At 40.9% G+C, this 23,486-nt stretch overlaps 2 protein-coding genes and 1 long non-coding RNA gene across 9 annotated transcripts in view; 1 reads left to right on the top strand and 2 right to left on the bottom strand.

Annotated features, from left to right (window-relative positions):
• Window positions 1-9,002, top strand: part of LOC128439768 (uncharacterized) — an 18,146-nt gene extending 9,144 nt beyond the window's left edge. The window contains exon 3 of the long non-coding RNA XR_008338436.1: window positions 7,610-9,002. This is a non-coding gene — a long non-coding RNA (uncharacterized LOC128439768). The remainder of the gene's footprint in view (window positions 1-7,609) is intronic.
• Window positions 1-17,065, bottom strand: part of ttc12 (tetratricopeptide repeat domain 12) — a 27,356-nt gene extending 10,291 nt beyond the window's left edge. The window contains exons 1-15 of one of the 7 annotated variants that reach the window (XM_053422156.1): window positions 16,919-17,065; window positions 16,412-16,498; window positions 14,719-14,865; window positions 14,390-14,590; window positions 14,122-14,283; window positions 8,316-10,846; window positions 7,549-7,703; window positions 7,276-7,297; window positions 5,099-5,176; window positions 4,860-4,981; window positions 4,218-4,301; window positions 3,671-3,742; window positions 3,249-3,309; window positions 2,466-2,654; window positions 122-191 (exon numbers count right to left, since the gene is read on the bottom strand). In XM_053422156.1, coding sequence (XP_053278131.1) covers window positions 122-191; window positions 2,466-2,654; window positions 3,249-3,309; window positions 3,671-3,742; window positions 4,218-4,301; window positions 4,860-4,981; window positions 5,099-5,176; window positions 7,276-7,297; window positions 7,549-7,703; window positions 8,316-8,367 — 905 coding nt within the window. In that variant the 5' untranslated portion in view covers window positions 8,368-10,846; window positions 14,122-14,283; window positions 14,390-14,590; ... (1 more) ...; window positions 16,412-16,498; window positions 16,919-17,065. The other 6 variants (XM_053422161.1, XM_053422162.1, XM_053422159.1 and 3 more) reach the window with 6 other exon arrangements.
• The window catches only part of si:dkey-103g5.4 (uncharacterized), a 24,179-nt gene continuing 15,078 nt past the window's right edge, over window positions 14,386-23,486 (bottom strand). The window contains exons 22-34 of the mRNA XM_053422096.1: window positions 23,285-23,425; window positions 22,756-22,900; window positions 22,383-22,531; window positions 21,625-21,750; window positions 21,221-21,407; window positions 20,067-20,141; window positions 19,387-19,515; window positions 18,235-18,294; window positions 18,025-18,141; window positions 16,919-17,070; window positions 16,412-16,498; window positions 14,719-14,865; window positions 14,386-14,529 (exon numbers count right to left, since the gene is read on the bottom strand). Of these exons, the coding sequence (XP_053278071.1) occupies window positions 14,386-14,529; window positions 14,719-14,865; window positions 16,412-16,498; window positions 16,919-17,070; window positions 18,025-18,141; window positions 18,235-18,294; window positions 19,387-19,515; window positions 20,067-20,141; window positions 21,221-21,407; window positions 21,625-21,750; window positions 22,383-22,531; window positions 22,756-22,900; window positions 23,285-23,425 (1,659 nt within the window). The remainder of the gene's footprint in view (window positions 14,530-14,718; window positions 14,866-16,411; window positions 16,499-16,918; window positions 17,071-18,024; window positions 18,142-18,234; window positions 18,295-19,386; window positions 19,516-20,066; window positions 20,142-21,220; window positions 21,408-21,624; window positions 21,751-22,382; window positions 22,532-22,755; window positions 22,901-23,284; window positions 23,426-23,486) is intronic.

The raw sequence follows: 23,486 nt of genomic DNA, 5'->3' as shown, positions 1-23,486 counted from the left end.
GAGGCCAGAGAATGATCGCTTTAGTTTAGGCTGTCATTGTCTCTGTATGCCCCCGTCTCTGGGTCCATCTGTCAGAGCTCCTCTGTGGGCCAACTTCTACTTCTCCCTCTGGTCTCCTTACCTCCTCACTAAGTCATTGCTGCCGATGATACTAAAGCCATTGTTCAGTCTGAAAAGGGTCTGGCCGGTACCTGTTAGAGGAGAACAGGAGATAGTGTAAGTGGACAGGAAACAATATATCATCAGCGTTGGGGTTTGAGGGAAACACAACAGCCCTCTCTATTAGTTTAGCTTGCCTTGTTTACAGTCAAAGGTAGAAGAGAAGAGAATCAATGAAATATGCTTCGAGAGTCAAGTACAGGTGTTTTCAGCTGGAGAATGTAGAACGTAGAGCAGAGCAGCGGGGTAGTACTTTCAGGGATAAAAGTTCGTAATGAAAGCCCTGCTTAGTTCCTATCAGTTGTGAGTCATTTAAGTTATGCCCTTTTAAGTTGACTGGCACCATGAGACAGGCGTTATATCATGGGTTATAACCCATTTCTTCCTTTGGATGTATTCATCCAAAAGGAAGAAAAAGAGCAACCGGAAAAGACTTGTTTTCCATTCTGCAAAGGACAGCAAATGCAGCAAATACAAAAAGGACCAGTCAAAACAAATATAGAGACATTGTCCAGTTCAGTCCATTACTTCCTAAACTATGTGATCTGAAGTTATATATGGTTTTTATTGGGGCGGAAACGTGACGTAACATGTCAGAACAACCTATCCACAACTTCCTTCTTAGCTGATGTATAGCTACATAAATACTGCTGAGAGCGCCATTCACCTTGATAAATTGTTACGTTGAGCGGTTTTTAGAAAAAAAGCTGCAATTTCTGCCTCATGGCAGTAGCTAAGAATGAGTTATATTAGCCGTGTGAAGTTTCAAAGTCGTTTGTTGGGTCAAAAACATTCACAAAAATGTCAGCAGCTGCAAGAGGTGGGGACAACTGCTGCTTGTCTACTATGGCCTCTTTTCATTCAGTAGAGGACTTAGTCAACGAATATTCGTTAGTTTTCAACCAGATGCCTCTTCTATCAGACGGGTGCTAGAGGTGAAATGCGTCATGTCTTACAAATTTTTCACTTTGACAGCACAAGAGCACAATTCTCCTTACAGTGCCGACTAGTCTGTGTGAAAAGTAACCTTGAGCAACAAGCACCGTGACAGAACCAAATACACATGGTTTTTCTTTTGTAACCATTTCTCCCATTATTTGTTGTACTACTTCTATGAACAGTTGTAGTGTGCCCTCATTCACTTTTATGTGTTTTTTATACTTTTATAATACAAGGCAACCGGGCCTAATGTGAAGCTGCCCTGATCCTGAACCAGCCGTGGTAATAAGTATGAAGTGCTATGAATGTGTCTTATGTGACCTTATCTGTTCTAATGTCACCTGCAGTAAAAGCCAGGTAAATCCATCTCAGCCGTGTGGGAGCACTTTGGTTATTTCGCTGACTTTGAACTAAAAAATCTAACCGAATTATGGTTTTGGAGAATTGGAACACCCATAGTGCACATTCATAATTTAGAGGGTCCGGGGGCAGGCCGTCATATATCTACAAAGTGAATGGATAGATACCACCATTAGCGCTCCTACTTCAAATCTGACAGGAGTGAGTGCAGGTATGCTTCTGAAGTTTTGGAGTAGACACCTGCCATCACAGATGTTTCATTAAATTGCACCCGTGATGGCTTTAGAAGGCTTAATATTGTTTGCTATCATCCAATAATAACCCTCTACTCTACTCCGCCCCCCCCAACCACCCCAAATGCAATACATACGCAGCTCTGTGCCTAAGAGCTCGTAAAGTATAGTGATATCAGTCATTTTATTTTTAAATATTCATGATTCATAACAATGTTACATTTCACCGCTGGCTTAGAACTAGTCCACTCAGCAGTTCAGTAACCACATTACAGCAGCTATCCTAGGCCTTGGGAACATGTAAGTCTTCTAATTGAGATGATCAGAGACGAATCACAGATCAAATCATGTCAACTTTAGAAATGTCACTCGCCACCATCACTTCTATGCAAATGTCATTTCGCAGTGTTAGATGGTGAAAGAGTGTATATACCTATCATGGCAGTGCCGAGGTTTTAGTCTTTTATTTTGGTGACATGGTTTTGTTTACAAGGCGGCAAATGGTACACGATTGTCATTGAATGATAAATAGCAGCAAGTTAATTAGTCTCGTCGCCTCATGCCCCGATGTTTACAGAGAGTCCCTAAGATCCTTGCATCTCTTCAACTCCTTCAAGTGCTCTTAACCTCGCTTGTTGATCGTTTGCACTTGTTTCAGGCTCAAAGAAATTGTGTATTTGTAGACTAGTGGAGCAGGTTATTGAGGAAAGAGTGGCACAAAGAGATTAGAGGAGAAAGGTAATTGTGCGAGGCTTCTCCCGGAGGATCACTCACAGTCAGTAACTGCTCGCAACAGAATCTCCAATCCTCCGCAGTAGAAGAGGAGAGTCTGGTCGGGCCTTGACAGATTCTCCAGCAACTGAGGCACGGTTGTCCCCTTCCCCTCTCCCTTGTCAAACTCTAGCTTTGCATTCATTTCCCGAGTCTCTCTCTTCTCTTCCAAATCTACCTGACTCAGGTATTCTGCAAGGAGAAAACAAAAGAGATAAAAAGAAGGAAGAAGAAAAGAGGCAGACTGATCTGACAGAAATGTATTCCACGGCAGTAACTGTAGTTGCACCATGACAAAAAAAAGTGAACTGAAAAAGTAAACTGAGCTTCCACCCTGAGACGACCTTCCCTGCCGCCCTGAGCTGTAAACATGTGCTCAGGTGGAAATAAGTTTGTATTCTGTATTAAAAGTAGGTATGTATTACAAATATAAAGCTACACAACCTACATTAACAGCTTTCATATGACAATAGACTGAAAAACGCTGTGAATAACTGAAGGATGGATTGTTTCTGATAATCCTAAAGAAAACACAATATAATTACATTGGGGAGAAAATACAATGTCTTTTTTGACAAGCTCTAGGTTGTCATGAAAGCGTGTCAAGCCATTAAATGGGCTGCAGTCAGCGAGGCAGCATAACTGACAACAAACAAGAGAGAGCCTCTCTATAATTTAAGCGGATTTGAGTGGCATATATGGCACCAAAACTTAAACTGTGGTTTTATATAAAGCCAAATCCTCATGAGGACAAAGTTTCCCGACCTCACCCTTATTTTCACTTACCTTTTACCATCTTCTCCATTCCATGTTCAATTTCCACTATCTTTTCAAAGCAGTGTCTTGACTGAAAAAGAGAAAAGTTTGGTTCGTCAGTGGCTATGATATGCTTCAATGGTCTCTCCTCGGCTAATGGAAATCAATAGTATCCTTGCCGCTCCACAAGTTTGCAGAATCTCAGCACAACAGTGTGGTATATTAAAAACTATGACGCACATTGAAACTGAATATTATAGTTTGCTGCCAGATATAATAATGTAAATATACGACCCTTTTCAAATGAATGGGTCATACCTACCTATTACTTTTGTTCCCTATTCCAGCCATACTACTCTTATGATGTAGTTATGTCTGTGAGACGCGAAGTGTAGAGAGCAATGTGTTTAAAAACAGTTAGATGGGATAATATGAGCGATAACTATACTCACTTTATTATAATTCTTCAGTTCCAGATATGCTCTGCCCATGTGCACAAAAGCCTTAATGCACCTCCCGTTACACTGGTAGAGAGAGAGTGATCATGGGGGTGTATTAGTCAGAGCAATTCATCAGCACCACTTCTGCATATGGTGATTTCACATTTTTGCATTGATAACACCAGGAGAGTGAGGAAGAAATAGTCTGAATTTAAAAGCTCGGTGATGGTGGAGTTATTACAGAACATCTTTGGAAAAGTTCCTTCCTGGAACTATTCATTATCCAAAGCTAGTCATTTCAATGCAATCCTACAACTCTATGACTCAAAAGCACTATTCATTTTCATCCACTCGAATGTTCAATTCACATCACAATGTTCCCGACAGAACATTTTTGCACCACTGTTGACCCATATGATGAGTGCAGCACAGGACCAAGCATCGCCCACCATTCACACATCCAACCCATTCTCTTACCACCCATGTCCCCTGAGGTCCCAGGTCCACAAGGACAATGCCTCAAAAGACACTTTGACAAATGAGGCAGCAGAGGACTTACCCAAGGTCCTGGCACAGGCCTTACCTTCAGAGCCCATTCACAGTCACTGATGGCCTCCTTGTACATTCCCAGCTTGATGTATGCCTAGGTGGATTTAGACATAGGACTGTAATTGAGCATCAAAAGCAGACAAAAAAATAGAGTGGCACCCTGTACAGCACATACCTCGATCTACCAGGTCCCATTATATATAGATCCTTGAGTTATTCTTATGGAAATCATTTAAAATGTTAGTTTTTTTAAACGTTCGATCTCGCAATGTTAAAGGTAAGGAGCTTAAGATAAGGAGCCTCAACGAAATTGAACAGGTTCTTTCATGACCTGCCTCACATCCTTTCACTAAGTTCATTGGTAATTTGTGGTCAAAGTTTTTGTTGCTTATAAAGAAAGAAACAAATGGATTGGGGTGAAAACAAATCCCTCTTGATGGGGGTAATAATTCTGGCCACACTGTAGCATTATTAGCAGAGTTTGTTAACAAATTGATATTATGGTTTAATTAATTGCATGTGGCCATAACAATATCGTAATTAAAAATCAAGAGATAGTAACCAAAACGCATCAGACCTCTTTAGAGGCCAATCTTCATTATGTCGTGATGAATCATTAATAAAATGAACAACATAGAAACATTGACGTTACTTGTGCTCGGTTGGTGTACAGCTGCTGCATGTCCCGTAGCTCAGCCACACCATCACTGTAATACTTCACAGCACTTTCATAGTCTTTTTCGGCATAGGCTTCATTCCCCTTGACTTTGAGTGCTGTGGGGATTCAAACAGTACGGCAATTGAAATTACGTGTTGTCAGCCCAGCAGAGCACAAATTACAACACGCCATTCACATCAAACAGCATCTTTAAAGAACAGGGAATCCCTCACCAGTTGCTAATTTCTGTTTAGCAATTCGCTCCACTCTCCTGTCTTCCACATCTTCCTCCATGAGCTTCATGAAACTCCCTGGTGAATAAAAAAAGTCTGAAGCATAAGTGCTACATGGGAAAAATGAGGAAATTGTAAGGGCATGTCTCATCAGGCAATATTACGCATTGCAGATGGACTGAAAGTTTCCCCTTGGCAGATTTCCGTCACACGTTTTAAATGGGTAAAATGCCAACATCAACTAACCCAACTGAGGCTACAAAAGCAGTTTTTGAATTATGTTTTGAAAGTCATCCCCACAGGGAACCTCCTATGTGTTATTGCTAGACTATTCTCCCAAAAGGCGGATATTTAATAGATATCAATTGGAGGTAATTTGGAAAAGCAATTTTGCTGTCTCCTCAGTCTCAAGCATATAATTACTTTTTCTCTGAGAATTAAATGTTTGATGTGTTGGTGGTGGTGTTTTCACGTACTTCTGTTGGTGTGAAAGGTTTAATGCAATTTCATTTGCATTTATTGATGAGTTTTACTTCAGGGAGAATTGAAAAGTGTTGCTTTTGATGAAAGGATATTGTAATACAGAATACCCCATTCAAGGAGCTGAGTCGATTAGGACGTTCGTACAATGAGTTTTTATGAAAAAAGTTGAATACCAACTTTTAAGATTACCACAGCCACTTCTCAGTGTTTAAATGTACTCCACACCAATATAGAGACGGATCCTATTTTCATGGCCTTTGCCACATGGTCCAGTGTTTGAGTGTTTCTACCTGCAGAGGATCAAAGCCAACAAACACCAGGCAGCGTTACCCAAATTACCAGTTTCCCCGGAGGGTAGGCAACAAAGCTCTTACAGCACCAACAACAACCAACAATTCATCCTCCATTTTGCATTGTGCTTCTGGTTGGGAGATGCAAGTTGACCTGAAGAGGAGACTTGTCCATCCAGAGTAGTTGGCAGTGACATTGCTCTACCAGATTTGGTAGTTCTATCCAGAAGCACAAAGTATCAGGTTGATGATGTGCATATCAAAGGATGGCATCCCTGGCCACCTTACTCCCCATCACAATCAGCTAACTAGGCCCATCAACACAATTTTCTGCTTAAAATTCGTTTGTAACTCAAACAACTTCACAAAGCCACAGTGAAGATAGCCAACTACCTCAGCCACTAATGGCTGTGGCAGAAGAGAACCTGCAGGTAACTTAGTCTTAGCCCCACTCCTGTGAGAGTGGGGCTGCAAATGTCCACGAACCTGAGATAACTCCTGATGCAATCCTCTAACCATCCCGCCACCATCAAGAGGTGTGACTTGCAACATCACATCTTAAGCTTTTGCATGTTCTGCTAGCATAGCATCATTGATGTTTATTTTACCTATGACATTGTGTTCTGAGCAACAAATATTGTTGTTGCGTCCTATAAGCATAGTTAAAAGGCCCCTGGACAAATAAATCAAGAAAAACAAATCAATCATGACCCATCATTTACATCCTCTACAAAGCAGGAAACTCCTCACAGTGGCATTTTGGTGGTTTCATAAGGGAGTGAAGAATTAACCTTAAGCTCTTAACAACCCTCTGCCAAATAAACTAACAAAAATAGCACAAAATGAGGAGGACTGAGGACGTGGTCAGGCCACTTTAATGCCACAGACACACTTTACACTGCATCTCTTTCCCTACACACAGTGAGTCACCAATCTGTCAACTAAGCACAGTTGATTAAAAAATCTTAGTGTCACATCTGCAGTAAACTTTCCGGCTAAATAAAAAGGGCTAGAATGTTTTGAGAAACTACAGCCCTGAAGTAATGCTCTGTAGTGGAGGAATTGGAGGCTAAAAATAAACCCCTCCACCTTATTGCTCGGAAAAACTGATTGACGTAAGACAGCAGGCTGCTCCATAATCAAGACCATTGATATTCACACTTGCTGCTGGAACCAAAAGTGAAATGGACTGCATGTTTTACAGCTGCCTCGAGCAGTGTAGTGAAGCACATCATTCAGCGAAAAAGCATATTTTATACAGCCACATTTAAATATATATTTCTATGGTTAAGTTGAAGTTCTCTGCTGTATTCTGTTAATATAAGAAGCGTAACATGATCGATAACAACACATACAATTCATCGGAAGGGACAAAAACATTGACTTGTTTTTATTGTGGCTCACCTGGACTTTCATTCTGCAGACCCTGTAAAACAGGGAAATACACATTAACAAATGTTAAGAAGAAAAGCCCCTCCCTAGTCACCTTGTCATTTCTACAGGAAAAAAAGGGGCAAAGTAAACAACACCACTGGTTGTAAAAATTTGATTGACGGACAGAGACAGTGAGAGAAAACGAAAGAGAGACAAACAAACAGACAGAAAGAGGTAGAGAGTGAGAAGGACGGAGGCAGACAGGGAGTGAGAGCAGGTGTGGAGGGCTCTGTGTGTCTTTACAAAGGAAGGCTGGAGTGGTGGGTTTGTGTTGATTTTAGTCTTGTTGACTTTTGTCCTGCAGGGTTCATCCAAGGCAGCAATGTAGCAATCAGCTTCCTCCATCGCCTTTTGCTGGACTTCAGCATCAGAAGATTTAAGTTCCTTCACCAGCTCACCTGGGAAGAATTTGTGCTTTATTCCACTATTTACAAACCTCAACTCAACATCTGTACATTTCATTCAGCCATAATTGTCTATTAACTTTTTCTATATCGAGCTAAGACTATAACTACTGTTTCATCTGTCCATTTTTCTTGATTAATCTGTACATCTTTAAATCTAGAAGACATAGAAAAATAGCAAAAGAAAATCCCCTTCATAATTCACCACATTCCTAAATAAAGTCTTTAAATGTTTGACGGACAGTGTTAACCCAAAAATAATCACTTGATCATCTTGTATGATCACAAAAATTATCAATCTTAAAATGTTAGTACTTGGAATCAACAAAGGTTCTATTATTTACAATATTCATGTACCCCATACACATATGCAATTTCCCACAATTTCATGAAAGAGGACATCATTCAAAACAAAATAGTACTTAATATAATAATAATAATAACTTAATAACATAAATAATATCTGTCTCTTTATTCTTTATTCGCTATAGATTGAAATAACACCTGATTGTGAACTTTATAATATCTAAATCTATATGACACATTGAACCTTCTGCCTGTTCAAAGCTAACCAGCTGAAAATTGACTCACGATTATTCTACTCACTTATTTTGTCAACATTCTTCAGAAACCTCTCGACGTCCTCAACTTTCTCCATCTTGTTGTCGTTCTTCCAAACTTATTTTTGTTATTAAATAAGCTAATTAGCTCTTCGTCGTGTTAGCTAGCGCTGAGTTTAGCATCACGCGTTTGCGTCGTCCAGTTGCCCTGGTGACGCGATGCCTTCAGGGCCCGCTCGTAAATCCAGTAAAGAAAAGCTGAAGCATCGCGGGGTTGTCTCTCTGCGAAAGAATATTTCGTAGAAGATGATCACGAAGTATTTGTTGAGCTTGAAGGAATCAAACTGTTGTTTCAAACAAAAGATAATCAGAATAAATCTTTTAAAACGTTGTTGTCGTAAGTGAAGTGTGAGTTTTGATTTATCCGTTAAAGCAATTGAAGTTAGCACTGCTCACCCTGGATTTAGGTGGTCCCATTTTTTCCCTCTATTCTAAAACACCTCAAGTGTCAAATAAATGTTTTTATAAATGATTATGAATCATTTACAGGCTGATATTTCTTTATTAGACTGTTTTTAGGGGGCTCATATTTATGCAGATGCATTCTGTGTATCCTTACTGTGCTTCCACATATGTGCAGAAAGATCAAATCTCCTGCACACTTCAGAGAATCTGCTCCTTGGTGTTTCTCTTGCTATTAGGAGACTCCATCAGTTTGAACTCCCTCCTCACTTCTGTCTCAGTTATGGCTCAACACTGCCTCTCTGTGGTAAATGATACATAAGACACACAGACGAGCTCAAACAAATCCCTGATTCACAGCGGATGAACATTATGTGTTGCAATAACTTTAGAAAGGAGTAAGAGGTGACTTTTCTACATTGAAGAAATACATATATAAGGTGAGTGTAATGAAAACAGGAAGAATTTCCACATTGCAAAATGGATTCTGCATTTGAATATTAAATAACAGATGTAACTATTTATTTGTTCATAATGCACCTTTAATGAATTAAGCCATTAACATCAAAAGAACAAAGAACAGGTCAATTTGATGCATTTGGGTTGTTTATCATTTCAAACAGTTTTGGAAAGCTGACACACGCACAACAAGTAGATCATAATTGCATATTTAGTAACCAGTGCAACTTTGCAAACACCGTAACTTCTGGGTCTGTTGAGAATACAACGTGATGACAGAAGGTGTTCTTGAATGTGAAGTGGTATTTTCACACAAATTAACGGCTGTCAACATGAAACAACTAATGGCGTTGTTGTGGAGGCGTGAGCTGAGACACAAGCCCACGTAGAGCTGCAGTACAGCTGCAGCAGGGTCCTGTATTCCAACCAAATTTGAAAAAGCTTCCATGGTGTGACACGCAGGCCTCCCAAATATGGCTGCCAGCTGTTAGTGCCTATCAGAGGTTTTTGCTGCATCGACTTTGGGGACATGCAGGGCAAATTCTCTACATTTAGTTGAAAAGTAAAAGATTTGGCTCTAATGCTGTATGTTAGCAATATGTTGGAGAAGTAACAGGTCAGGTAAGTAATCTAGGAATATATGTTTTTCTGCATGTGAATATTCCTACATGCTGCATAGTTACAATTGACCTTTTTGACATTTTCTTTTAAATCGGACACTCAGTGGTCTTATATCCTTCATCCTACATAATTCCAATGATTAGAACAGTTCTGATATTATATGTAAGGATCCAACTCTCTGATGCAGTAGGCTATTATTTAATATATCTGGTGTTTCGTTCACTTTGCCAGACTGGGCCCCATTGACTGTCCCCAAGAGGAATTGGGGCATTGACCTCATTCCAGAGCCCCAGCTACATTCCAGTCAACAACCAGCACAGACAATAAAACTGTTTCTTCTCCCATTCACACAAAGGTCATAAAGATGAAAGCCCGTCCATGGAAACACTTGTTTCCTCACTTGCTGTTCTAAGTTATTTTGAGTCTCTATCAAGTGAACGATTACTGTGCTTACATGTCACACTTTCCACAGTGGCAGGTTTTTGAAATTTTTTATAATTTATATAGCAGACAGGAGTTTTCCGACACCAAGAACTCAATCGTGAAGAGGATCGCAGCCAGAAACGTGCACAGAGAGGACAGTCCTAACAACGATAAGGACTGTGATGAGCACTCAAACATTAAAGCATCAGAGAAAAGACCACCTCTAGATGTGACCAGAAATAGATAATTGCTTTAAAAGGGAGTCTCCTGATGCTGTTAATGCATTGTGTCAGAATAATTACTAGACTTCATTGTGCATGACAACTGATAATAAAGCCTATACAGTGCAGAAGGTGTTGATTGAAGGGAGGACTGGACGCTTCGAGTTATTTCGGTCCAATGACTCACAGATGGGATTTTCTGTTTCCAGACTCTGAGTGCTGTAGATGCCACAGTGCCATGCCTCAGAGGATGACATACACTTGCAGCACAATGCTGTCATTGATTAAACGCTCTCTCTCTTTATCTGCCTTTGCACGATAAATCGGCCCAAGGCTCCAGTCTTTCTTCTGAGGTTATCTCAGATGTTCAACTCCCAACTTCAGAAGTGCACTGTGAGACAGAAAGTAGTTAGAAGTTAGATTGTGTTGTTTTTAAAACTTTTAATGCCACTCTGGTAAACATGACTGTTTAACAGAAATATACTGGACGGTGTCTTTTTAAAATACTTATCATCCCATGTGGTTTCATCACAGGTGGAACTATATAATACATACACAGGAAACATACATTTTGGAATTAGAATTTGACTACGGAAAGAGAACTAAGGCTGCAGCTATCGATTCATCAATTTGTTTGCCTTGTTGAGTAATAAGTAAAGATTCAGATGAGGTTAAAAGGGCATTTTCCAACATTTTTATTGGTTAAATTGAAAACAAACCACTAAATGCACTAAAAATCAAATAAATAAAAAATATATAACTAAACTGACTTGTATAATGTATAAAACAAAAATGTTGAATAAATCCAAAAACAAAGAGTTTTGATGAGAACTAAATGAAAAGGTATTCACCCTAACATCTAGGAGAATGCAAATAGAAACCAGAATTAAAGAACAATATGGTAGTGAACTTGGTCTTGGCCTGTAGGTTTCCCCTTGCTTTCCTCCAATCAGGAGGATGCATTCAACATAGTCACTATGCCTGCAGCTTTGGGAGGAAGTGGGTGCTCAATTCCATTTCACGCTGTGGCTTCCGTTCTGATGAACACTTTGGCTTTGATTATAACTTCGATTTCTGATTTATCTGCGCTACAGCTAAGTTTTCCACCGGCATGAAGCAGTCGCACCAGGTGCACAGTCGCTCATCTGTGCTCTGTTGTGGAGAGTCCTGTGAATCTAGTTTGTTTGGCAGTGATCAAAATCACTTCCTCGATTAAGAGAAGTAAGAAGTTAATTGGCACTGATTGCGGCATTGTGTAGCCAGCGATGGAGGATATTAGATAGGGATACAATTATTTAAAATTCAAAAGCGAAAGACAAAACATCATTAGGACGCTAAACTAACATGGATAAAAAATTAGACGAGTCAGAGCTGCCACATTGAAAAAAAATGAATTTATTCGCGGAGAAAAGAAGGACGATTCCAGTTATAATACAAGACAACACACTATTGGATGATTGTCACTGATTCAATATTAGTCCTATTTTGTTTCTCAACTCAATGAATGAACCAATTAACATTGAAATCTGCTTTGCTGTAGCAACCAGGATGCATGTTGAAGATGAGATGAGGATCCAAGAGCATGAAAAGGATCTTTATAAGAGGCTTTATGTTTTGAATGAATGTGGCCTACGAGAAGAGACTAATAGAAAAAAGCAAAGTCATCCCTAAATCACAAACATGTGAGGTCCTGGGGAAAACAATGTACAGGTCTCGATTTGTTCAGTTATCGTCTGGTACATTCCCATTGTGAAGAGAAACATGCTGGTTTGTAAGTCTCCATGGAATAAAGAGAATCTTTTGTTATGTAATGTAGGTTCGAAAGAAGATTAAGCTTATTTGAAGCATGTATGGTTTGCATGCAAGAAGTAAAGTAAAAACTTAAACGCCCATAAGGGCTGCACACTGGAATGTGTATGACGTAGTGGAATAATGGAAATATCTAGCCAACAACTAAAGTGGCTCTAATGAGTAAAAGCTGTTTCATCAAAATGATCCGAGCAGATTTAGTTTCCGTTTGTTGAAGTGAAGTTAAAACACACGACAACCATGAGGATTTTGACAGTGGAGTGAACTATTGTGCAGGTGATGATGTAAACAAGGAAATGATGCCAACATGTTCTGCAGAGAACAACCACTTGACTGAGAAGCGACAGTCAGTTTTGACCAGCAATATATATTCAATTGGTAATTGGGCTAACTGAAGGCAATTGTACCTAACCGTTTGCAAAGGTGTTCTAAATCATTTGAAATTTGTGCAAGCTGTTGGAAATTGTACTTGTCATTGCAAGGATGTGCTAATACAATTGCAATTTGATGAAAGCAATGAGATATTCCAATCTGTTGTGAACAAGTGCCCAGTGGTTTGGAGGTTTGCACGTGTTGTTTTGAGAATGTCATTTCTGTTTCGTGAAATGAGTCAAAGCAATTGAGAAAAACTGTAAATCCACTCTACCCAATAAACCCTAAGTATCAGGAGACAACCAAAAGCGTAAACATTCTTTCAGTGTGGGGACGCCATTAGTCCTGCTCAGCCCCCTTAAACCACACCCACGAAGGATAAAGCAGCATGGGCTGCAACCCCCCTCCAACCATTCAACCCAGACACAGGCTGATGAAGTAGAACTTCTATCTACTTCAGGACAAACACAGAGAAAAATATGGAAGCAGGCAGGAGCCAATCAGTCGCTCCATCCTACCTGGGATGGTCCATCTTCAACACTTTGTGCTGTTGTCTGCCAATAGGGATTGCTGCCATCGTCTGCTCTTGTAGGGTAGGTGACTTTTCCTAAATACTAAACTTAATTTTTCTTCTGTTGCTATTTTACATTGTAAAATATGCCTAAAAATCAGTAACAATACAAACTGTTTTTTTTTTTTAAATCATTTTGAAAACGTTGATTTTTGTTTTTTTTAAAGGCACAAAATGCAAATACTGCCGGAGAATCCGCCATAGCTCAGGATGCATCGAGGACAGCCAAGATCCTTAATGTCATCGGGCTTGTGTGTGGAATCATTTTGCTCATCATTATAATCGCCTTCAAAACCACTCAGAAGTAGTGAAGGGGCTTCGAAGACGTCGGAATCTCAGCAAGCGTTTCGTCTGCACATTGAGTTCCCTTCCCCCCACATGTAGGACCCCTAAAAAGAACCAGATGTCTATGTATTGCGCCTGTTTTGAAGATATCCTGGAAAGATCCATGCTGTTTTGGAGTTGAAAGATGCATGATTTGTGTACGGAGACAACTGTTTCCTTTTTTTGTATAATGGAATGATTATATTTTGTTGTTTCTTGTGATATGAAATAAACTGACAAACAACTTTTTTGTGATCTGTGATTATAAGAGCTAAAGACATAAATGTCCAAAAGTTCACTGGCTACTATACTGGCCAAAAAAAATTGTGGTTTGCTTTTGTCTCACGTGTGCATTTACTTTACAAATCATAGGAAATTACCTGATGATGTAAAGACACATGAAAATCAAAAAAATCCTGGGTTGAGAAACAAGGGTACATCGATGCTTAATTTCAAGTTGAAATTCCAAATAATTAAAAGTACAACAGCTAGGAAGTATAGAATTCCTCATAGTCATGTTATTATTAACCTTGAGCATCTACAATTTTATGTATCCAGCAAACCGTTAAAAAAAAATCAGGTCAACTGACATCCTGTTTGCCACTTCTAAACCACACTGGGTTTCTTTAGTTGGGGTTCGCTACATGTTTTCCTCCAATCTGCTCTTTCTCTTCTTTCTCTCGGGCCTCTGAGCTCCTCTCTCTCAAAAGACCCTCGAGATGCGAGAGCAGCGATGTCTCCCTCTGCCTTCTCTGAATTTAACAAGCAAAGCAAATAACACAATGAACAAAGAGGCCTCTTTGTGAACGATAAGAACACAGTGTTATTTCATAGTTATTGAAAATATTCGGTTCTTACATCTTCAGAGAGCAGTCCTGGGTTTGGTTTGTGAAGCCTGTGAAGGAGGGAGGCAGCGTGAAAGTTGGACAGAGTCCCATGGGAGTCTCCTGAAGGGGCCTGCTGGTGTTGATACCCCGCACCCAAATTGGCTTCCTTTCCTGAGGGGCACATACCCCACAGTCTGGCATTAAACAGCTCCCCCAGGCATGCCTGCAGAACCTGGGATGTAAAGTCAAACAGACCAACCACATTTGAATTAAAGTCAAGCCAAAGTAGACCAGATTAATAGTTCATACTTCAGCTTTATTTTTTATGTGGACATCAAAAAAACGAGTTCTTGTCTGTACCTTGAAGAAAAGCCTCTGGAAGGCGGGACTGGAGTCGGAGCTCATGTCTTTAACTTTGACATGGGCCAGACAGTGGAGCAGCAGCAGAGAGAAGCCTCCAACTGACTGGAGCCTCTGGCGACGGACAAAGAGCATCTCCTCTGCTTCCTGTCAACAGAGCAGTCATTCACACGGTACTCTGAGCACGACATGCAAAACATATTTACAAAGTTGCTCCTTTGCTTTGGTCGTGTGGATCCCTCTGAAGTCTGATGGAATGTGAAACAGCAGAGGTGACCCCAGAGACAGGATTTATATCCCTGACCTCCTGCAGAAAAACATGAAGGTCATGTGGGAGGAGGAGGGGGGGGGCGAGCAGAGAAGGAATCTTTTGTGTCCAGAGAGCAGCGGGGCTGGAGAAGATGTAGAACAAAAGCTTTCACTGGTTGGATCTGTTCACTGAATAACCCCCTTGTATTTCCCCTGAGGCTCCTTCAGGGTGCACAGCAAACGGACGTAGAAAGCTGAGGCGTTGCTGGAGCGGTGTCTCGTGTCCTGATTAAGTTGGTTCAGTTTTCATTTTCTGTATTTTTGATTATTTTAGTATTTGTCTGCATTATCTCTCATGTCATCACTGTCACAGAACTTGTCATTTGCAGTTATTCTTCTCACGACAGGTCAATAACAGATGTGCAAATCAGCACATTCAAATACAAACTACTTGCAGCTAAAAGTCCTGCTCTTAAAATGTTAATGAAATAAAACTAACAGCAACATCTGCACATATAGTATTAAATGCAAATGGAGTCATTGTTACAACAATTAATTATACTACACTTACATGCTGCTTACCTTGCTCTGTATGTTATAAGCTGATGGTGCAATATATTAACCACTTATAGTATCTATAGCTGTCAGATACATTTAGTCAACTACAAGTACATCCTTTCCCTCCAGCTGTGAAGTAGAAGTATTATCAACTGAAAATAATATAATGTGATGTAATATCCAATGACAACAAATACACTAACGAGTCTTACTTCTTCTGGATCTATACCACAAACTGCACAGAGAGCGGGCAAGGATCTGCAAAGCTCTACGTTCTCATCCACAATTCTGTTTCAGCAGAGAGCAGGGAATCCTAAAACCACACATTCACAGAGACAATGGATATTTCACAGATGCTCTTGACGTTCCCTCCATGGAATTCAGTGGGAGTGGGATCGGACAGTCTGAAATGCACATCAGTGTTTTACAACTTTTACCGTGTTGTTTTCCTGTTAACTATCTTTGGCCAGCCTGCTGACCGCCTGTGACACTGAGGAAAGCCTTGACTTCACTTTATTGTTCAACTCATTAACACTGGCACTGGACTATGTACCAGTATGTTGTTGATTATACTTATGGTAAATTAACTGTATTTACATCGGTCCGATCGACAAATGAAGGTGCTTTACAATACAAATCACATCCACCCATTCACATTCTTTTTCAGTGCACACCATTCACATACTGCTGGCACAACCAGACAATTTGGAGTTCAGCTTCCTGCCCAGGGACACTTCAGCATACTGACTGAGGGAGCCGGGGATTAAGCATGTGGTTGGTAGACGACCCGCTCTACCCCCTGAGCCCCAGCCGCTCTTATGTTAACACACACTTGACCAATTGGAACAAAATGTAGAGAATTGACGCCTTCTCAGATAATTTGTACCTGATAAAAGAAAGAATTTCTGAAGGCATTGTTCAAGTAGTTGTTGTTCGGCAGACTGGCAGTTATCTGAAGGGAAATAGCTGGAGTCTGTTGGAAAAGAAAAACAACAACCTGAGTAGTTCTTGTCCAAGTATTCCAAAGTAACATAAACTCATCAAAAAATATTGAAATGCAACTTTGTCTATTCACTTTAACAATAAAGAATAATTAATAAATAAAAGTGTTTTTGACAGTAAAAGACATCAACAACTAAATGCATCAAAGACTGTGGGTAAAAGTCTTTTTTAGATGAGTTTGAAGAGATTCTACGAGCCTTAGGGATACAGTGTATGTTAAAAGTGTTCCTGCTGCTGAATTAGGCCTCAGAGGCTCACATGAAATTAAGATTTAAACGCTTACCAGGGGGCCAGGCCACTCAACGCTTCAGAATTAAACAATGAAAGCAATTTTGAAAGATAAATCGAGAAAAAACTAGTTTATAGATCAGAGTGAAACTTTGTCACCAACCAGTTGTAGACTGTGTAATGTTTGCATCAGGAAGAGTCCATGTTGGTAGACCAGGAACTCTCGAGGGTTGAGGACTGACGGGTCTACAGGGATCAGCTCTCCCTCACATTCCCACTGAGCATCAAGGATATCGACGAAGCTGTTGCCTCCTTCTGCACAAAACACAGAGAACAACTATTTCCAACAAGCCCTTAATACTGCAGTCTACTGATTGCTGCAGAAACTCTTCACCTTTTAGCAAAAGTCCAAAAATAGGACGCCTGCATTATTCATGTAGAACCTAAGACCATTTAGTTGCTGTTTAACTGAGCTGCAGAAGGTAAGGTTATCCACATCAAACTCACTTTTGAAAATCCATCCCAAACATTTTCAAGACATTTCACTTGAAGCCACAATGTGAAACTCATGGTAGCAATTAGGTAAAAAAAAACTGCATGAAGTATCAATGAAGTAAATATAAGTAATACAAACTTTACTAAATCATGAAGCCAAACAAACTAGCAGACGTTCCAACACGTGAGGTTCAGGAAACATCTCAAGGTTCTGGAAAGTGAGGGACTGATGTACATCTAAATCTAAATAATACACAATCAGTATGTTGTTATCTGCCCTTTTTCACAAAATCAGACCATCACATAATGGGGCACTTATTTAGTATTCATGAATATTCTTCAAAAATATTTAATTGAAGTTTTTTGCAGGTAGAGTGTATAGTGGAAAATCTATCTCGAAGTTGTGAAATAAAGAGTTTCTCAGACTGGTGTTGTCCTTTGGTCTTAATTGTGAGCTCTGCAGAGGGTTACACAGTCAGCAGCAGCGCTCAGAGTGAAACCACAAATAGTTCAAAAGGAAGGTTTTCACACATTGTAGTAAACAGGAAACATATCAGAAAGAAGAAAGTAAACATCTGCCTTGTGGCGTTGCTGCTGCAGAAAGAGGAATCAACCCTAACGCTAAGTGCACAGAAAACCTGTCATACCAGTAGTAGAACATTGCTCAGTGGAGTTTCCCATTACAGTTTGATTCTGTGAGAAAATATCTCTGAGGTGCTTGAGAGTTTATGAACAGCTCCTTTTTTTTTTCAAACTCTACTCCACCTGACTTACCGCTGAGCTCTCCTCTCAGAAGCCCCGCCCCGCCGGCCCAGCCCCTCAGCTGCAGCTCTACGACTTTCAGCAGCTGGAACAGAGGAGAAAGCTCCAGCAGCCTGGTCCACTCCTCCTCTGAGGCATAAAATGAATATGGATGGGTAAAGTTTCCATGACTCAGCACATGCAGCGCTCTGACTGTGCACGTATATGAAATCACAGCGTTACCTGGGACTGTGGGGACAGAGATGTGTGTGGGCTGAGCAGACTCTTTCACAGGACGGCTCTCTGTGGGGAAATAAGTTGAAATGACTCATTATCGTCGTGGGAAAAGTTTGATGTTTTGTGATCTAATCAGTTTGAAACTACGGCCAGTAGACAGTCAGTTTGTTCCACGAGAGGATTTTTGAGAACTTGACGCATTCTCCAATTTTACTCGTAGTCTGAGTTTTCTTATGAGTTGAAACATAATTTACAAATGGACCAGATCTGTTGTAGGAGTCACATGAAATTCATCCTATTTTCATAGTATATTTGATTAGTTTGATGCAATTATATATATTACAAAATATTCAGTTTACCAAGTTACTTTTCACATTATCTATAGTTAGAAGAGTTTGCAGAAGTGACGAGCCACGCTCATGCAAACTCACCGTACAGACGAAAGTAAGACAAATATCAGAAGAGAATTTGAAAATATTCTTGCATGAGGTCCAATGACTGTACAACTCACAAATGAAGTTGGTTTGTCACCTTCGTTTACTCTGTTCATTAGCGGAAGTTATAGAAACAGAGGAAACCTGATCTCCTCTGTTTCCAGTCTTCAGTTTCATCAGATTCAGATTCCAGATTCACAAATAGGTAGCACATAAGAGTGGTGTCTATTTCCTCACTCAACACTCAGCAAAGAGAATATTAATATTTCCCTTGGAATTACTTAAAAATCTCACACCATATATCACGATGTGAAAGAAAGTGAATGAATATTCCTGGTTGTACCCCTCTGTGTAGATCTATGCAGGAATTTACTTTGGCTCTTTTTTGGCCCGGGTCCTCTCCGTCCAGCAGGTTTTTGTCGATGTCAGTTCTGTAATTTTTGCTTAATCCTGCTGACTGACAAATAAACAGACAGAGGCTAAAACAGAACCTCCCTGCTGGACTCATTTCAGAGGTATGCTTTGCTATTAAGCCAGAAGCATGGATGATTGATTCCCTCTATGTGGATGTGTAAATATCTGTGTCTCTCCCCAGACTTCTATTGCCAGACTTAAGCAGCGAAAATGTATTATTCCCACTTATGTACTGTGGTGTAGACGAGCACGGCACAGTTCAACAGTGTGAAAGGGGGGTCTCACATTCACAGCTTTAATTTCTGCTCACCCTGGGACTGGACGCCCGAACAGGCGGTGTGTGTCTGTGAGTTGTGTGTTGGTGCCGAGCCAGCCTGCATACCATTGTCCTGGGTCTGAGCTACATTAACAGGCTCCCTCAGAGACTGGGTGGAGATTCCTTTGGAAACACGGATTGTTAGAGACACTGAAAGCTACGTGAGCCAGACATCAAACCAAGTAGCTCCTTGAGCGGCCGTGAGAATTTGTCTAAACAAAGATGATTCTCGAAAGAGCCAAGACACATTATGTTGAGGGACTTTAGAGACATGGAAAGATTTGACGGAGACATGAACGATTTTAAAACTTACCCCAGTGGTGAATGTAGCTCTGTAACCTTTACATATTCAATCTAAGTTTTGGCACATGCAACATGATTGTCAAAATTATAATAGTCATGTTCTCCTTCTACTCCATCTCTAGTCTCCAGAGACGATAAAGAAGCAGAACGTAGAGAAACAACAACATCCTGGATCTAAGACACATCTGGGGTTTTTTTACTCAAAGACACACAAAGAGTTTTATTGTACAAACACGGTGTCAGTTTCCATCCACTCTGCTCTAATCTTGGTGCATTTTAACAACCAGCTGTCTTCCCAGTATTTCTAGACATAGGAGGCTCTCTCCACACACATGTTATCACAAGGGCTGAGCGGCTTTAGGAGTACATACCTTTCACCACAGGCACAGAGGCAGTCCAGACCCTGGAGGCTATCTCCAGCCCGTATGGCGGTTTAATTGATAAACCTGAAACATGCCAGAAAGCAAACTTAAAGAGGGAGCCTGGTATTATTCTATGTTTGAGACCACAGCCAAGAACGTATTGATCCTACAAACAATCCTGCCCCATTGTTTTGTATCATAAATCTATTAAAATCACATAAATAAGCCTCAGTGACAGGACCCCTAACTACTATGGATATGGGCTCCTAGGTATTTTGAGTCAATCCCATTTATTTTGCTCTGCTGCCATAAATACTCACTAAAAGCACTAATGGAATATTCCTACGGCACAGCTTTTTGGTTACGTTTTTTTAATGAATTGATCGATGTACAGCGTTTGCAACTAATTATTTTTGATCTTTGGAAGAAACAGCAGTACTTCATTTCTTTGCTAGAAATATAAAAGTATAATATAAAACTAGCGTTATCCTTTAACCACAAGATCGGATTGTTAAATCCAGTGAGAAGATCAAAACATAACAACATATTGATCCTACGAACAGGTATTTTTCTCACGGCCTAATTTACTGGCAAAGCGGCTCCATTGTTTTCACTAAATATCCCAAAATATATTGAAAAAAAATCAACAATCATCTGTGCTGCAGAGTTTGACATGGCCCTTCTTTTATATGCATGGGCGCGAGTTTATTTTGAGTCAATCCCATTTACCCTGTCCTGCTGCCATAGATACTCACTGAAAACCACCAATGGCTTATTCCTATGGCACAGCCTTTTGGAAGAATTGTTCTACATTGTTAAATAAATTGAGCTGTATGCTGTCAGTTTTGTTGACAATAAGTACAAATTTATAAATAAACCAGCCTTTAACCATGATACCAGAGTGTTTTGGTAAAGATAATAGTGTTAGATGCAGGAATCCAGAGTCGAGCTCCGAGTGAGGAAATGTGTGTGGCTTTATAGAACGAGATCACAGATTGCAAATCAAAACTCAGCACAGAGAGAAGCATGACATTTGTATCACTGTGAATTGCATGCCATTTTACATTTATGCTTTAGAACAATGCTGTATATCCAAATGTTTGCCATCTATCATCTACTACAGCATAATCGAAAAGATGATAGTCCTGTTACTGACTCTGTACCTGAGACGTGATGATTGCAGGTGTTGGGGGAAAAGCTGGCCGACTGTTTTTCTTCCAGCAGCTGGTTCAGTCTCTCCAGCAGAGGCAGAGCTTTCTGCTGAAGCAAACCCATGACCTTAGTTGGCCTCTTCCTGGTGCACTGGACCAGACCATAGTCCTTGTACCAGAAGTTACCACACAGCACTGCCTAGACAGTTACCAAGAGAGAAGGAGCTCAAAATCACCCAGAGATAATCAAAACAAACATTTTTACAGCCCTCTTAAATCTCGCTCTGGCCGTTGAGTTTAGGTCTAAACGAACCCGATGGGATGAAGGTACAGCCAAGACAAGCTCTGTCATGTCTTTATATATATTTGTTTATAATTCAGTGTCATTTATTGAGCGGGTCTGTCCGCGCAGTGACCTGAGCGGTGTCGGCACGCAGCTGACAGATGTGTCTGACGAAGTGCAGAGCGACGAGAGCGGCCTCCAACTCCGTCTGTCTGGAGCAGCACTGCTCCCACAGCTCTCTCTGACTCAGCTCTCTGTCCTGCAGGACACATGGACACAGAGGACCCAAGACATTTATACTCGCATTTAGACCACAAAGTCACAATGTGCATCCCAGAGCTCCGAACTTAGAGCTCTAAACTTATGTCAAAGTACGAGACTTTCCAAAGACGATGGTATTGCATACTGTAACATACTATAGGGCTGTTTATGGGCGTGACATGCGAACTCGACGCAGGAAGATCTCGTCCGAACCTTGCTGTGATGTAACAGAACTAACCACTGTTCCACCGTGCCATCCTCATATCAGTCGCTATTGCTTATTATCATGATCGATATCAAATTATAGCAATATTCAAGTTTAAAGACAGATTTTTCCTACTGAGTGGAGTTGTGGTATTAATCATGTCTTTGTGGACAGAGAATGAAACAAGACAGATCTAAGGTAGATCATTAAATCCAATTATGTGTTCTACCTCCTCACTGTGCTTGCACCATGCATGTACAATATATTGATACATATTGATTTTATGTCTTACTGCTGTTGATGACAATAACAAGGCAATATTGTTTTATCGCCCAGCCCTAGTGAAGCATCACACCAGATGTACATGTGTAAAACAGAGAATAAGCCACAGTCCCACATATAAACCATGAAGCCAATATTCTGACCACAGCATGCAGAGTTGTGGCCCAGTCTCCTCCCTCTGTCCACTTCTCCTGCTCTTGCTGCAGCTGCTCCACACACACATCCACCTTATCGAGCCCCGACACCAGCTCCGACTGCCAGATGCTCTGCTGATCCCACTCCTCCTCATCACCTACACACAGAGAGGGAGAGACGCACAAAGACATGCTGCCAACCCAAATAAAACACCCAACACTGACATTATGTTAATTACTGTGGAAGTGAGGAACAGACAGGAGATGCTGGCACGAGAGCGCCTCTCTTTTGGAGAGCGATGAATGTAGCCACAGCGCAGGTCATGACTGCAATTTCCCTTCATGCTCTTCACTCTGCCAATTTGGCAGACGCAGTTTATACCCTGCGTGAGGATGTGTAGTACATGTGGAGGCAGCATGAGAGCCAGGTGGGAGTGCTGAGCGGCTCTCCTCTGGGCCTCGGCCTGCGATGACTCCTGCAGCTCCGCAGCTGCTTCCCTCAGTTGCCTCCCTGACCACTGGAGCTGCTGCGAAGTACACATTCACAGTGAAGAAGGTGAAAAATGGAGGCACAGCTTTGCATACTGACACACAGACAGACACAGATAATCAATGGGATGAACACAGCCGTTGGAAACGTACATGCACACACTCATAATTGGCGATACGGTAAATTATAACTTTGCAAACACCTAAAAAAACATTTCATCGTCCAGCTTTCCTGTCGTGCGCCCACAGGATATGAAAATTTTTCCTGCATTACTCTCCCCCTTCCCACTCGCCTCCAGCATTCAAATATCCCAATCATCAGCTCCACATGCTCAACACATGTTCTCAGAAGCTATGACTGTCTTCTGAGTAGAGACCATGTGAGACAGTTTCAACCAAAACAGCAAACTCCACCTGCTGACCTGAGACGACTTAACTTCTGTGACTCTGACGAGATACTGGAGAAGAGCTGAGTCCAGATCAGACAGGATGTCTTCCTCACGCTGCCTCTGATGCTGCCAGTAGGTGTTTCGCACACACACCTCCCTCTGCAGAGCCTCCACCTGGAAGCAACGAGAGGAAGATTCATAAAATCCCAGCGATGAGCTTCCATCTCTTTTATCA

The sequence above is a fragment of the Pleuronectes platessa genome, chromosome 5 (assembly GCF_947347685.1).
Source record: "Pleuronectes platessa chromosome 5, fPlePla1.1, whole genome shotgun sequence".
In the NCBI taxonomy this organism is placed as follows: Eukaryota; Metazoa; Chordata; class Actinopteri; order Pleuronectiformes; family Pleuronectidae; genus Pleuronectes; species Pleuronectes platessa.
This window is presented reverse-complemented; position numbering and strand designations above follow the sequence as displayed.